Raw genomic sequence first — 16,658 nt, forward strand, 5'->3', positions numbered from 1 at the left:
CCTGAGGACTTCCAGTAAGGGCTTAAATAAGCGCCGCTTAGCCAGGGTAGATGGCGCTAGATCCTGGAACATCTGAATCGGCGTATTCTCATATTCTAGTACCTCCATTTCTCTTTGCCTTTTCAACAGTGCCGCGGTATCTACAAAACTTAGTAGGCCGCAAATCACGTCACGTGGCGGTTCTTGAGGTTTGGGCCTAGGGCGCAGCGCCCTGTGTATGCGCTCCACCACTATTCCCTCTGCTCTTTCCGGTTCAAGCATCATGGAAAATAACTCACGCGCCACTGTCGGCAAGGCCTCCGTCGCAATAGATTCAGGTAGGCCGCGGATGCGTATGTTGCGCCGGCGACTTCGATTCTCCTGGTCTTCCAGTTTCAAGAAGGCATCGTTCAATAGGGCCTTGTGAGATGCTAGCACCTCTGATGCTTTGCCTTCATAGGTCAAAATGGCTTCTTGCGTGCCTTCTAATGTGACCACTCTCTGGCCTAGATGTTTTATGTCGTCTTTGATGTCCGCCAGATCTTGTTTGAGAGGCGTAAGGGCCGATTCAAGAACCCGGCGAAGGGTCCGCTCCGATAGAGGCGGATCTCTGGGCCTTCTATCTGAAATATCAGAGCCGCTGCCCGCGTCAGAGAGTTCTCCTGCGTCGGAGTCATGAGCATTAGACGCCGCCATATTGGCGCCTTTCTGTGTGGCAGCTCTCGGCGTTTTCCGGAGAAACTTCTCCATCTCTGGCTGTTTGGAGTGCCGTGGGGTCGACTCTGAACTTCCTCTGGTCTTCTCCTTGCCAGGTTTCCCCATAATAAAGTAAATTATAGGCTTATATAGGGTTAGTGAGCCGGAATGCTGGAGGAGCTCAAGCTCGTGCGGCCATTCAGCTGCGTGGCTAGGCTCCGCCCCCTATAGTAGTTATATTCTTGTACATAGGAGCAGTATTATAGTAGTTATATTCTTATACATAGGAGGCAGTATTATAGTAGTTATATTCTTGTATATAGGAGCAGTATTATAGTAGTTATATTCTTGTACATAGGAGCAGTATTATAGTAGTTATATTCTTGTACATAGGAGCAGTATTATAGTAGTTATATTCTTGTACATAGGATGCAGTATTATAGTAGTTATATTCTTGTACATAGGAGCAGTATTATAGTAGTTCTATTCTTGTCCATAGGAGCAGTATTATAGTAGTTCTATTCTTGTCCATAGGAGCAGTATTATAGTAGTTCTATTCTTGTCCATAGGAGCAGTATTATAGTAGTTCTATTCTTGTCCATAGGAGCAGTATTATAGTAGTTCTATTCTTGTCCATAGGAGCAGTATTATAGTAGTTATATTCCTGTACATAGGAGCAGTATTTTAGTTGTTATATTCTTGTACATAGGAGGCAGTATTATAGTAGTTATATTCTTGTACATAGGAGCAGTATTATAGTAGTTATATTATTGTACATAGGAGGCAGTATTATAGTAGTTATATTCTTGTACATAGGAGCAGTATTATAGTAATTATATTCTTGTACATAGGAGGCAGTATTATAGTAGTTATATACTTGTACATAGGAGGCAGTATTATAGTAGTTATATTCTTGTACATAGGAGCAGTATTATAGTAGTTATATTATTGTACATAGGAGGCAGTATTATAGTAGTTATATTCTTGTACATAGGAGCAGTATTATAGTAGTTATATTCTTGTACATAGGAGCAGTATTATAGTAGTTATATTCTTGTACATAGGAGCAGTATTATAGTAGTTATATTCTTGTACATAGGAGCAGTATTATAGTAGTTATATTCTTGTACATAGGAGGCAGTATTATAGTAGTTATATTCTTGTACATAGGAGGCAGTATTATAGTAGTTATATTCTTGTACATAGGAGGCAGTATTATAGTAGTTATATTCTTGTACATAGGAGCAGTATTATAGTAGTTATATTCTTGTACATAGGAGGCAGTATTATAGTAGTTATATTCTTGTACATAGGAGGCAGTATTATAGTAGTTATATTATTGTACATAGGAGCAGTATTATAGTAGTTATATTCTTGTACATAGGAGCAGTATTATAATAGTTATATTCTTGTACATAGGAGCAGTATTATAGTAGTTATATTCCTGTACATAGGAGCAGTAATATAGTAGTTATATTCTTATACATAGGAGGCAGTATTATAGTAGTTATATTCTTGTACATAGGAGGCAGTATTATAGTTATATTCTTGTACATAGGAGGCAGTATTATAGTAGTTATAGTCTTGTACATAGCAGGCAGTATTATAGTAGTTATATTCTTGTACATAGGAGCAGTATTATAGTAGTTATATTCTTGTACATAGGAGCAGTATTATAGTAGTTATATCCTTGTACATAGCAGGCAGTATTATAGTAGTTATATTCTTGTACATAGGAGCAGTATTATAGTAGTTATATTCTTGTACATAGGAGCAGTATTATAGTAGATATATTCTTGTACATAGGAGCAGTATTATAGTAGATATATTCTGGTACATAGGAGCAGTATTATAGTAGTTATATTCTTGTACATAGGAGGCAGTATTATAGTAGTTATATTCCTGTACATAGGAGCAGTATTATAGTAGTTATATTCTTGTACATATGAGGCAGTATTATAATAGTTATATTCTTGTACATAGGAGCAGTATTATAGTAGTTATATTCTTGTACATAGGAGGCAGTATTATAGTAGTTATATTCTTGTATATACAGTGGGATGCGAAAGTTTGGGCAACCTTGTTAATCGTCATGATTTTCCTGTATAAATCGTTGGTTGTTACGATAAAAAATGTCAGTTAAATCTATCATATAGGAGACACACACAGTGATATTTGAGAAGTGAAATGAAGTTTATTGGATTTACAGAAAGTGCTATAATTGTTTAAACAGAATTAGGCAGGTGCATAAATTTGGGCACCACAAAAAAGAAATGAAATCGATATTTAGTAGATCCTCCTTTTGCAGAAATTTCAGCCTCTAAACGCTTCCTGTAGGTTCCAATGAGAGTCTGGATTCTGGTTGAAGGTATTTTGGACCATTCCTCTTTACAAAACATCTTTAGTTCATTCAGGTTTGATGGCTTCCGAGCATGGACAGCTCTCTTTAAGTCACACCACAGATTTTCAATTATATTCAGGTCTGGGGACTGAGATGGCCATTCCAGAACGTTGTACTTGTTCCTCTGCATAAATGCCTTAGTGGATTTTGAGCAGTGTTTAGGGTCGTTGTCTTGTTGAAAGATCCAGCCCCGGCGCAGCTTCAGCTTTGTCACTGATTCCTGGACATTGGTCTCCAGAATCTGCTGATACTGAGTGGAATCCATGCGTCCCTCAACTTTGACAAGATTCCCAGTCCCTGCACTGGCCCCACAGCCCCACAGCATGATGGAACCACCACCATATTTTACTGTAGGTAGCAGGTGTTTTTCTTGGAATGCTGTGCTCTTTTTCCTCCATGCATAACGCCCCTTGTTATGGCCAAATAACTCAATTTTAGTTTCATCAGTCCACAGCACCTTATTCCAAAATGTCGCTGGCTTGTCCAAATGTGCTTTAGCCCACCTCAAGTGGCACTTTTTGTGCTGTGGGCAGAGAAAAGGCTTCCTCTGCATCGCTCTCGCATACAGCATCTCCTTGTGTAAAGTGCGCCGAATGGTTGAACGATGCACAGTGACTCCATCTGCAGCAAGATGATGTTGTAGGTTTTTGGTGCTGGTCTGTGGGTTGACTCTGACTGTTCTTACCATTCGTCGCTTCTGTCTATCCGAGATTTTTCTTGGTCGGCCACTTCGAGCCTTAACTTGAACTGAGCCTGTGGTCTTCCATCTCCTCAATATGTTCCTAACTGTGGAAACAGAAGCTGAAATCTCTGACACAGCTTTCTGTATCCTTCCCCTAAACCATGATGGTGAACAGTCTTTGTCTTCAGGTCATTTGAGAGTTGTTTGGAGACCCCCATGTTGCTACTCTTCAGAGAAAATTAAAAGAGGAGGGAAACTTACAATTGACCCCCTTAAATACTCTTTCTCATAATTGGATTCACCTGTGTATGTAGGTCAGGGGTCACTGAGCTTACCAAGCCAATCTGAGTTCCAATAATTAGTTCTAAAGGTTTTGGAATCAATAAGATGACAGCAGTGCCCAAATGTATGCACCGGACTAATTGTGTTTAAACAATTATAGCACTTTCTGCAAATCCAATAAACTTCATTTCACTTCTCAAATATCACTGTGTGTGTCTCCTATATGATATATTTAACTGACATTTTTTATCGTAACAACCAACGATTTATACAGGAAAATCATGACGATTAACAAGGTTGCCCAAACTTTCGCATCCCACTGTAGGAGGCAGTATTATAGTAGTTATATTCTTGTACATAGGAGCAGTATTATAGTAGTTATATTCTTGTACATAGGAGCAGTATTATAGTAGTTATATTCTTGTACATAGGAGCAGTATTATAGTAGTTATATTCTTGTACATAGGAGCAGTATTATAGTAGTTATATTCTTGTACATAGGAGCAGTATTATAGTAGTTATATTCTTGTACATAGGAGCAGTATTATAGTAGTTATATTCTTGTACATAGGAGCAGTATTATAGTAGTTATATTCTTGTACATAGGAGCAGTATTATAGTAGTTATATTCTTGTACATAGGAGCAGTATTATAGTAGTTATATTCTTGTACATAGGAGCAGTATTATAGTAGTTATATTCTTGTACATAGGAGCAGTATTATAGTAGTTATATTCTTGTACATAGGAGGCAGTATTATAGTAGTTATAGTCTTGTACATAGGAGCAGTATTATAGTAGTTATATACTTGTACATAGGAGCAGTATTATAGTAGTTATATTCTTGTACATAGGAGCAGTATTATAGTAGTTATATTCCTGTACATAGGAGCAGTATTATAGTAGTTATATTCTTGTACATAGGAGGCAGTATTATAGTAGTTATATTCTTGTACATAGGAGGCAGTATTATAGTAGTTATATTCCTGTACATAGGAGCAGTATTATAGTAGTTATATTCTTGTACATAGGAGCAGTATTATAGCAGTTATATTCTTGTACATAGGAGCAGTATTATAGCAGTTATATTCTTGTACATAGGAGGCAGTATTATAGTAGTTATATTCTTGTACATAGGAGCAGTATTATAGTAGTTATATTCTTGTACATAGGAGCAGTATTATAGTAGTTATATTCTTGTACATAGGAGGCAGTATTATAGTAGTTATATTCTTGTACATAGGAGCAGTATTATAGTAGTTATATTCTTGTACATAGGAGCAGTATTATAGTAGTTATATTCTTGTACATAGGAGGCAGTATTATAGTAGTTATATTCTTGTACATAGGAGCAGTATTATAGCAGTTATATTCTTGTACATAGGAGGCAGTATTATAGTAGTTATATTCTTGTACATAGGAGCAGTATTATAGTAGTTATATTCTTGTACATAGGAGCAGTATTATAGTAGTTATATTCTTGTACATAGGAGGCAGTATTATAGTAGTTATATTCTTGTACATAGGAGCAGTGTTATAGTAGTTATATTCTTGTACATAGGAGCAGTATTATAGTAGTTATATTCTTGTACATAGGAGCAGTATTATAGTAGTTATATTCCTGTACATAGGAGCAGTATTATAGTAGTTATATTCTTGTACATAGGAGCAGTATTATAGTATATTCCTGTACATAGGGGGCAGTATTATAGTAGTTATATTCTTGTACATAGGAGCAGTATTATAGTATATTCCTGTACATAGGAGCAGTATTATAGCAGTTATATTCTTGTACATAGGAGGCAGTATTATAGTATATTCCTGTACATAGGAGCAGTATTATAGCAGTTATATTCTTGTACATAGGAGCAGTATTATAGTATATTCCTGTACATAGGGGGCAGTATTATAGTAGTTATATTCTTGTACATAGGAGCAGTATTATAGTATATTCCTGTACATAGGAGCAGTATTATAGCAGTTATATTCTTGTACATAGGAGGCAGTATTATAGTATATTCCTGTACATAGGAGCAGTATTATAGTAGTTATATTCCTGTACATAGGAGCAGTATTATAGCAGTTATATTCTTGTACATAGGGCAGTATTATAGCAGTTATATTCTTGTACATAGGAGGCAGTATTATAATAGTTATATTCTTGTACATAGGAGCAGTATTATAGTATATTCCTGTACATAGGAGCAGTATTATAGCAGTTATATTCTTGTACATGCAGTGCGGTATTCAGCTCAGCATACAGGGTCCATTACCTCTTAAAGGGCACGGCGTTCTTCAGGGCCGTCTCCACATCACTGACATTTCCTCGTGCCAGCACGCTGACAGTAATGAATCCGGCATTGTAAAGAGCTCTCGCCCTCTGTGCATTCAGCATATCCAGGCGGACAAGGTCACAGAGCTCTCGCTGTACGCCAAATGTGAGCCGACTCTGGAACTGGGAGAGAAGAAGCTCCATATTGTGCCACCCCAGTCGATTACTGAACACGGTTACCATACCTTAAAAGACACGATGCAGGATGACACTTTGTAACAAAACACATATTTTACATGGGACTGCAGTCAGATCTACTGCACAGTGCAATCCAAAGGGAATGTTCCATCTGGGAATTGTATGGCCCCCGATTTGACTGTTTTCAGAAGCGCTGCTGAAGTGAATGAAGAGAGCGGAACATGCGCAGCCACCATTTCCATTTCTGGTCGCCCCGTTCCAAAGAGGTGGAGACAGGGGCGGATTGAACTGACAGAAAAAGATGGGCCAAAACAACCAGAACAGCACAAAATACTGCCGCCCCAGTATTCAACTGTATCACCGTCAGGAGGGGTTCAGGAGGGACCTGCAGCCGCTGAGCCTCATTATGTACCTGGCCGGCCGCCATCAAGAGGGTTTGAGTGGCCTCCTGGGCATCGGCCCACTGGGAAGTTTCAATGAAGGGTCTATGGCCAATCCGCCCCTTTATTGACACACTCATACAACCATGAAGCGGGCAGAAGACGCTAGCTCTGCCGTACTGCTCCTACCTACCTCATGGTAACCCACCTGCGTAGGTAGCCGAGGACTGTTGCAGGGACTGGAGCTGACCCCGGCTGCAGCCATACTTTTTGGTTAATTCCGACAACGGGACTTCACTGATTAAATCCAAGAGCACGAGACTCGTGTAGAACCTGGGGGGAGGGGGGGATAAAGCAAAAAAATAACTGGGTCGAGTCTACAAGATAAGAGCGTAGGAGGCGGCGGTCAATGCCAGTCAGGGGCCGCACAGCGGATGTCGTGGAGTCACCTCTTATGGATGGCGATCTGGCGCTGCTGGCGGTCATTTTTGGCGACGATTTTACCCTTTACAGATCGGGCCAGAAAACCTTCCTCGATCCCCACCATCTCGGCCACGCGTTTCATGGACACGGAGAGTTTTTCCCAGAGACAGAAGAACTGATACCAGTCAATGGTCGCCCACTCCTCATACACAGGGGTGACCTGAACCAACGCGAGACAAAACAGCGGCTCAGTAATGCACAGCGGACACGTGGCATGCTAACCGCGGTCACGTGATCACCCACCAGATACAGGATGTGCAGGTCGTTCTCCAGGACAAAGCCCTTCATAGCTCTCTGAAGGTCTGCAAAAATGCCCAGAGCCTCGGAGGGCGACAGCGAGGACGAGAGGGTGGCGGAGCCGAGCTTCGTGGGGCGGTAAACCTCAGCTGCAAAGAGAATTACATGATGACCCCCATTCTGGGCTTTTACCCCATATATTATACCCAGTGAGGGTATAATATATGGGGTGGGGAGGGGTGTGTGTCATGGCGGTAATTACCTCTCCTTCCGTCCCGCTCCTCCTCCACCACCTGTATGAACTCATTTCTCAGCAGCCAGTCCACGCACGCCTCGATAGCTCCGTGGTCCCTGCGCTCCGGATCTCCGTCCTCCTCCTCTTCCTCCTCTTTCAGGCTTGTAGCCAACAGGGTACAGGAGGCGTAGGTGCGGACATCATGGGGCGTGTCTGCCACCCCGCCAACTATGATCTGGGGCACAAACAGCACAATCAATGATTCCTCACGTACCTGGACTCTGCGGGCCACATGTCTTACAGGGGCCCCCATAGGGTTCATCACGACTACTGCTCCGTCTATGTAAGAGACAGCCAACAGTGCTGGAACCTGACACAGGAATCAGGGGGCTCAGGATGAAAACAAGTATATAGGCCCCATCTATCTAGGGCAGGGGATGGAACTGTGAGAGGACACAGATAGAAGTGACTATAATAATAGAGTGTAAACCCGGTGATTATAATCAGGGGGTCCTGGGGGGGGGGGGGTGATAGGGAGGAGTGATAGCCCAATACCAAATGCGTTATTACGCCTCTGACCTCCAGAATAGCGCGGATCATGCTCCCCGTGACTCCGGCCCCTTCTTTCCGCAACAGGCAGCTCTGGACCGGCTTCAGGGCCCCCTGCAGCAAACTGATCCCCTTCGACCTCTCCACCGGCTTACATACGAGGATACTCTCCCCTGCGGAGGACGGAAGCGTGAGACCGAAGGTTAAAGGGGTTCTCCGGGTGTAGAATACTGATGACCTATCCTCAAGGTAGGACATCAATATCTGATTGGTGGGGGTCCGACTCCCGGCACCCCCGCCGATCAGCTGAAGCCGTGGCAGCTGCCTAGGCCTCACAGAACACCGTGGACCCTGAACTGGTGCCAGAAGTCGGACTCCCAGCGATCAGATATCGTTGGCCTATCCTGACAATAGGTCATCATTATAGCCGTCCTGGAAGACCCCAATTAAAGGCTATGTACACCTCGAGCTGAAATTTTAGCTTTTTACACATTTTGAGCTAAAAATCTTTTTTTCAATTGGGCTTTATTAAAAGTCTTCAGCCGTTCCAGCCCCCTTGCACCAGATCACATTCGCAGCCGGCTAATGGCTGCACCCCCTGTCGCCAGATGTTTGGATCCGTGCAACTGGGAGATGCAGCGTTGGCCTTGCAGGGATCCGGAGTGATGCGGGTGCTGGGGAGCAGGGTGAAGTAGGATCTATAGGAGGGGGCCCGGGTATAGTGGGGAGCATTTTTAGAATCGGATAACCCCTTTAAAGCCACATTCTTATCAGTAAGACAAGAACTGAGTTATAAGGAGTGTTTAGGAGGTCAGGAGATCAGAGATAAGGAGCCGTCAGCTGAGCTGCCTGACGGAACACAGTAAAAATACAGATCCTGCTACTAGAGAATCTCAGCCCTGTACAGAGAAAGGGGCTCAACATTTTTAATAAAGACTAAATGATTTTTAGCTCAAAATGAGTACAACGCAATAAAATTGCCCACGAAGGTGTCCATAGCCTTGTGTCGTGACAAGTATCCAGGATGACAACAGAGAGGAACAGGCTGCACTCACCTGACAGTGCTCCTAACTAGGCCGCCCGACCCCCGCACTCACCTTCAGTGTCAACCCCTTTGCGTCCGGCTCTTCCAGCCATCTGCTTATAAGTCAGAATGTCCAGGAGTCGCCCGTTAAAGAGTGGGCTCCGAATGATGACTCGTCGGGCAGGAAGGTTGACCCCGGACGACAAGGTGGAAGTCGCAGCGAGGACACGGACAATACCCTGCCGGAAGGCGCCTTCTACCACGTCCCGTTCATCGAAGGTCAGCCCTGCGGACACACAATGGACATGACTGAAGGACCACAGTATGGCGGTCAGTATGATCACGATTTACAGCGGTAAGTACCGGCGTGATGGAAGGCCACACCCCAGGGAACGGTGCGTCCAAGAACGGCGTCCAGTCCAGCCGGACATCGCTTCAGCTGACCCACCACGTCCCGTATGCCGTCCTTATCCAGGACCACAGGGGAGACGCTTGGCTCCAATCTACCATCTAGGGAGACAGATGGGATTTCTCACATGACACAGAATAGTACGCAGCGGTATTATTATAGGTTAACCCTTCGTCCGGCGCAGGGCAGTTACGCAAACCTCTCACATTATACCTTTTCCAAGACTGATGAGAAGAACGCAGAACCGCGCTGCCATCTAGTGGAGGCTTTGTGAATGACAGGTGCCATGCAGAGGTAATGGGCATTGTATTAACCATTTAATGACAAGAGTTCTGTCCTAATTGAGCTGATACTTTTTTTGCGATTTTGCACTTTTTTTTTCTTCAACTATGTGATCAATTACACAAAAATAGGAAAAAGAGCGCCTCATCAAGCAGTAGGTTTGAACTTTTTAAAAGGGTTTTCCAAGATTTTTTGATTCACAATATTTTTATTTGTTCGCTGATCACTACGTAGACCACTGAAGACACAAGTCATTATAGGCCCCTCAGGAGCCCCGGCTGCCTCTGACCCCCACCTGCCCCCGCTAGATTGCAGAAGCTTTAAGAATCAACCCCCCTAAATTAATAACGGGGCTGTTCTAAAGCCCGGGACCACGCAGCGCACATTCACCAGCCCCCGTCCTCGTCTTACCCGCAGACTCCTGCAGCGCCCGGCGATACAGGTTGTAGAACTCGCGGGCAATCGTATCGGCCAACTTCTCACACCAGTTCTTGGACGGGCAGAAAATTAAGATGGAATGACCCCCCTGGACGGTCTCGTAGCACAGGCTGACGATGTGGTCGTCGTCCCCCTGCGAGAGGAATGGAGACGTCAGTGAGACTGCTCTATCACCCCCCCACTGCGCACCTAGTATTAGCCTCCCTCCACTGCGCGCCTAGTATTAACCTCCCTTCACTGCGCGCCTAGTATTAACCTCCCTCCACTGCGCGCCTAGTACTAGCCCCCCTCCACTGCGCACCTAGTATTAGCCCCCCTCCACTGCGCGCCTAGTATTAGCCCCCCTCCACTGCGCGCCTAGTATTAGCCCCCCTCCACTGCGCGCCTAGTACTAGCCCCCCTCCACTGTGCGCCTAGTATTAACCTCCCTCCACTGCGCGCCTAGTACTAGCCCCCCTCCACTGCGCACCTAGTATTAGCCCCCCTCCACTGCGCACCTAGTATTAGCCCCCCTCCACTGCGCACCTAGTATTAGCCCCCCTCCACTGCGCGCCTAGTATTAGCCCCCCTCCACTGCGCGCCTAGTATTAGCCCCCCTCCACTGCGCGCCTAGTACTAGCCCCCCTCCACTGTGCGCCTAGTACTAGCCCCCCTCCACTGTGCGCCTAGTATTAGCCCCCCTCCACTGCGCGCCTAGTATTAACCTCCCTCCACTGCGCGCCTAGTACTAGCCCCCCTCCACTGCGCACCTAGTATTAGCCCCCCTCCACTGCGCGCCTAGTATTAGCCCCCCTCCACTGTGCGCCTAGTATTAGCCCCTCCCTACTGTGCGCCTAGTATTAGCCCCTCCCTACTGTGCGCCTAGTACTAGCCCCCCTCCACTGTGCGCCTAGTATTAGCCCCCCTACTGTGCGCCTAGTATTAGCCCCCCCCACTGTGCGCCTAGTATTAGCCCCCCCCACTGTGCGCCTAGTATTAGCCCCCCCCACTGTGCGCCTAGTATTAGCCCCCCCCACTGCGCGCCTAGTATTAGCCCCCCCCTACTGCGCGCCTAGTATTAGCCCCCCTACTGTGCGCCTAGTATTAGCCCCCCCCACTGTGCGCCTAGTATTAGCCCCCCCCACTGTGCGCCTAGTATTAGCCCCCCTCCACTGCGCGCCTAGTATTAGCCCCCCCCTACTGCGCGCCTAGTATTAGCCCCCCCCTACTGCGCGCCTAGTATTAGCCCCCCTCCACTGCGCGCCTAGTATTAGCCCCCCCCTACTGCGCGCCTAGTATTAGCCCCCCCACTGTGCGCCTAGTATTAGCCCCCCCACTGTGCGCCTAGTATTAGCCCCCCTACTGTGCGCCTAGTATTAGCCCCCCCTACTGTGCGCCTAGTATTAGCCCCCCCCCACTGTAGTTTGTTTATTTTTGAGTCAATACAGTGTCTATTTTCAAAGATATAAACGTAGTAATACCATTCTCCGACACAAAACACGGATCCGCAAAAAAAAAACAAAAAAACACACTGATGACATCCATGTGACGTCCGTATTGCATCGATTTTTTTTTTTGCGGATCCGTTGTAACAATGCCCGTCTTTGTCCCCAAAACGGACAAGAACAGGACATGTTCTATTTGTTTTGCGGGGCGGACATACAGAAACAGAATTATTTTTTGCAGATCCATTGAAATGAATGGTTCCGCATACGGACCTGTAAAAAAAACGGAATGGAAACTGAATAAAAATACGTTTGCGTGCATGAGCCCTTAGGGTTATACGGAATTTGGTTGATGAGAAGGAAAAGTAATGCAGATTATAACAGTCTGAGGTCTTCAATGTGTTTGACTCCATTATGATTGCTGGTCACATGACACAGCTGAGGATCAGAAGGGAGGTTATAACTCACCACAGGCTACATCAGGCAGCTTCTAGGTCAGAAGACATTTTATTTTTGCAGGAGTGCTTCTTTAATGTGATTTTTTCACTACTGTATATACCCTCCCCTCCCCCACTGTATATACCCTCCCCTCCCCCACTGTATATACCCTCCCCCACTGTATATACCCTCCCCCACTGTATATACCCTCCCCTCCCCCACTGTATATACCCTCCCCTCCCCCACTGTATATACCCTCCCCTCCCCCACTGTATATACCCTCCACTCCCCCACTGTATATACCCTCCCCCACTGTATATACCCCCCCCTCCTGAATATACCCTCCCCTCCTGAATATACCCTCCCCTCCCCCACTGTATATCCCCTCCCCCACTGTATATCCCCTCCCCTCCCCCACTGTATATCCCCTCCCCCACTGTATATCCCCTCCCCTCCCCCACTGTATATCCCCTCCCCTCCCCCACTGTATATCCCCTCCCCCACTGAATATACCCTCCCCTCCCCCACTGTATATACCCTCCCTTCCCCCACTGTATATACCCTCCCCTCCCCCACTGTATATACCCTCCCCTCCCCCACTGTATATACCCTCCCCTCCCCCACTGTATATACCCTCCCCTCCCCCACTGTATATACCCTCCCCTCCCCCACTGTATATACCCTCCCCCACTGTATATACCCTCCCCTCCCCCACTGTATATACCCTCCCCCACTGTATATACCCTCCCCTCCCCCACTGTATATACCCTCCCCCACTGTATATACCCTCCCCTCCCCCACTGTATATACCCTCCCCCACTGTATATACCCTCCCCCACTGTATATACCCTCCCCCACTGTATATACCCTCCCCCACTGTATATACCCCCCCTCCTGAATATACCCTCCCCTCCTGAATATACCCTCCCCTCCCCCACTGTATATACCCTCCCCTCCCCCACTGTATATACCCTCCCCTCCCTCACTGTATATACCCTCCCCTCCCCCACTGAATATCCCCTCCCCCACTGTATATACCCTCCCCTCCCCCACTGTATATACCCTCCCCTCCCCCACTGTATATACCCTCCCCTCCCCCACTGTATATACCCTCCCCTCCCCCACTGTATATACCCTCCCCTCCCCCACTGTATATACCCTCCCCTCCCCCACTGTATATACCCTCCCCTCCCCCACTGTATATACCCTCCCCCACTGTATATACCCTCCCCTCCCCCACTGTATATACCCTCCCCCACTGTATATACCCTCCCCCACTGTATATACCCTCCCCCACTGTATATACCCTCCCCCACTGTATATACCCTCCCCCACTGTATATACCCTCCCCCACTGTATATACCCTCCCCCACTGTATATACCCTCCCCCACTGTATATACCCTCCCCCACTGTATATACCCTCCCCTCCCCCACTGTATATACCCTCCCCTCCCCCACTGTATATACCCTCCCCTCCCCCACTGTATATACCCTCCCCTCCCCCACTGTATATACCCTCCCCTCCCCCACTGTATATACCCTCCCCTCCCCCACTGTATATACCATCCCCTCCCCCACTGTATATACCATCCCCTCCCCCACTGAATATACCCTCCCCTCCCCCACTGTATATACCCTCCCTTCCCCCACTGTATATACCCTCCCCTCCCCCACTGTATATACCCTCCCCTCCCCCACTGTATATACCCTCCCCTCCCCCACTGTATATACCCTCCCCTCCCCCACTGTATATACCCTCCCCTCCCCCACTGTATATACCCTCCCCTCCCCCACTGTATATACCCTCCCCTCCCCCACTGTATATACCCTCCCCTCCCCCACTGTATATACCCTCCCCTCCCCCACTGTATATACCCTCCGCCTCCCCCACTGTATATACCCTCCGCCTCCCCCACTGTATATACCCTCCGCCTCCCCCACTGTATATACCCTCCGCCTCCCCCACTGTATATACCCTCCCCCACTGTATATACCCTCCCCCACTGTATATACCCTCCCCCACTGTATATACCCTCCCCTCCCCCACTGTATATACCCTCCCCTCCCCCACTGTATATACCCTCCCCTCCCCCACTGTATATACCCTCCCCTCCCCCACTGTATATACCCTCCCCTCCCCCACTGTATATACCCTCCCCTCCCCCACTGTATATACCCTCCCCTCCCCCACTGTATATACCCTCCCCTCCCCCACTGTATATACCCTCCCCTCCCCCACTGTATATACCCTCCCCTCCCCCACTGTATATACCCTCCCCTCCCCCACTGTATATACCCTCCCCTCCCCCACTGTATATACCCTCCCCTCCTCCACTATTAGATCTCATTTCTTACCTTCACGTGAATTAGAGGCTGAAGCTCCCGCACAGGGTTCATGGATGAATCATATAAAGTTTTGCTGATTTTGACTCGTTCTTTGAGGGGCACGGGGCGGAAGTCGGTGTGGTACAGCTCAGCGCGGAGCCAGGACGCCAGCAGGCGGAGATTGGGCAGAGTGGCGCTCATCCCGACGATCTGCACCTCCTTCCCGGAGTCTTTTTTCCTGAAACGTGATGAAGGAAGAAAATCAACAGAAACCTAATAAATGCCCCCAAGAAGAGGCTCCGGCCCTGGACCCTGCATGGCGCTATAACACCTAATATGTATGGGGGTCCCAAGGGATATCATTACATAGAAGATGAGGGTTAGAATCCGATATTACAACACTCACTTGGCCGCAGTTTTCTGAGTCACATACTGAATCTTGGTGAGGAGAAGCTCCAGCAGGTAACCCCGGTGCGAATCCCCCAACATGTGCAGCTCGTCCACCACCATCATCCCTGAGACACGAGAGCACAACCCCCATCATCATCACAGCAAGAGGAGAGACATCACACCCATCATTATCATCACAGCAAGAGGACAGACATCACAACCCCCATCATCATCAGAGCAGGAGAGCACAACACCCATCATCATCAGAGCAGGAGGACAGACATCACACCCCCCATCATCATCAGAGCAGGAGAGCACAACACCCATCATCATCAGAGCAGGAGGACAGACATCACACCCCCCATCATCATCAGAGCAGGAGGACAGACATCACACCCATCATCATCCCTGAGACACAAGAGCACAACCCCCATCATCATCAGAGCAGGAGGAGAGACATCACACCCATCATCATCACAGCAAGAGGACAGACATCACAACCCCCATCATCATCAGAGCAGGAGAGCACAACACCCATCATCATCACAGCAAGAGGACAGACATCACACCCCCCATCATCATGAGAGCAGGAGAGCACAACACCCATCATCATCACAGCAAGAGGACAGACATCACAACCCCCATCATCATCAGAGCAGGAGAGCAGGAGGAGAGACATCACACCCCCCATCATCATCAGAGCAGGAGAGCACAACACCCATCATCATCACAGCAAGAGGACAGACATCACACCCCCATCATCATCAGAGCAGGAGAGCACAACCCCCATCATCATCAGAGCAGGAGAGCACAACACCCATCATCATCAGAGCAGGAGAGCACAACCCCCATCATCATCAGAGCAGGAGAGCACAACCCCCATCATCATCAGAGCAGGAGGACAGACATCACACCCCCCATCATCACATCACAACCCCCATCATCATCAGAGCAGGAGAGCACAACACCCATCGTCATCAGAGCAGGAGAGCACAACACCCATCGTCATCAGAGCAGGAGGACAGACATCACATCCATCATCACCAGTGAGAGAGACTTTGGAGCAAATAAGACCCTAACGGAGGAGGAAAGACCCTCAACATCTTCTCCACGGAAGGAGACAACCCCCATCATCACGTCATCACGCACCCAGCAGGTCGATCCTGTTCTCCTCGATCAGTCGGTTCACCAGACCATTTGCCTTCTCGATGGTGCAGACGGCGACATCCAGAGAGGTGAAACCGCCGGCCGGAGCGGAGCTGCCCATGTACCCGCCGACCCGGACCCCCACCTCCTGGAAGAGGTTCTGAAAGACAAGACAGAGCTCCATGTAACCGAGCAGCGGCTGATCTCTGGGGGCCCGGCACCTGCAGAGCTCTACATAACCGAGCACCGGACGATCTCTGGGGGCCCGGAACCTGCTGATCTCTACATAACCGAGCACCTCTTGATCTTTAGGGGCCCGGAACAGTCAGGCACCTGCAGATCTCTGGGGGGCCCGGCACAGCTCTGTCCTCTGAGGATCGGCTGGTTTC

The 16,658-nt window shown here is 47.5% G+C and overlaps 1 protein-coding gene across 2 annotated transcripts in view; it reads right to left on the reverse strand.

The window, feature by feature from the left end:
• Positions 1-16,658, reverse strand: part of POLQ (DNA polymerase theta) — a 34,591-nt gene that overhangs the window by 16,519 nt on the left and 1,414 nt on the right. For both annotated transcript variants that reach the window (XM_040422838.1, XM_040422839.1), the window contains exons 5-16: positions 16,273-16,429; positions 15,140-15,248; positions 14,764-14,971; positions 10,519-10,678; positions 9,780-9,926; positions 9,490-9,702; positions 8,423-8,565; positions 7,871-8,078; positions 7,615-7,757; positions 7,338-7,531; positions 7,097-7,221; positions 6,312-6,555 (exon numbers count right to left, since the gene is read on the reverse strand). In XM_040422838.1, coding sequence (XP_040278772.1) covers positions 6,312-6,555; positions 7,097-7,221; positions 7,338-7,531; positions 7,615-7,757; positions 7,871-8,078; positions 8,423-8,565; positions 9,490-9,702; positions 9,780-9,926; positions 10,519-10,678; positions 14,764-14,971; positions 15,140-15,248; positions 16,273-16,429 — 2,051 coding nt within the window. The remainder of the gene's footprint in view (positions 1-6,311; positions 6,556-7,096; positions 7,222-7,337; positions 7,532-7,614; positions 7,758-7,870; positions 8,079-8,422; positions 8,566-9,489; positions 9,703-9,779; positions 9,927-10,518; positions 10,679-14,763; positions 14,972-15,139; positions 15,249-16,272; positions 16,430-16,658) is intronic.

Source organism: Bufo bufo, chromosome 3, assembly GCF_905171765.1.
Source record: "Bufo bufo chromosome 3, aBufBuf1.1, whole genome shotgun sequence".
In the NCBI taxonomy this organism is placed as follows: domain Eukaryota; kingdom Metazoa; phylum Chordata; class Amphibia; order Anura; family Bufonidae; genus Bufo; species Bufo bufo.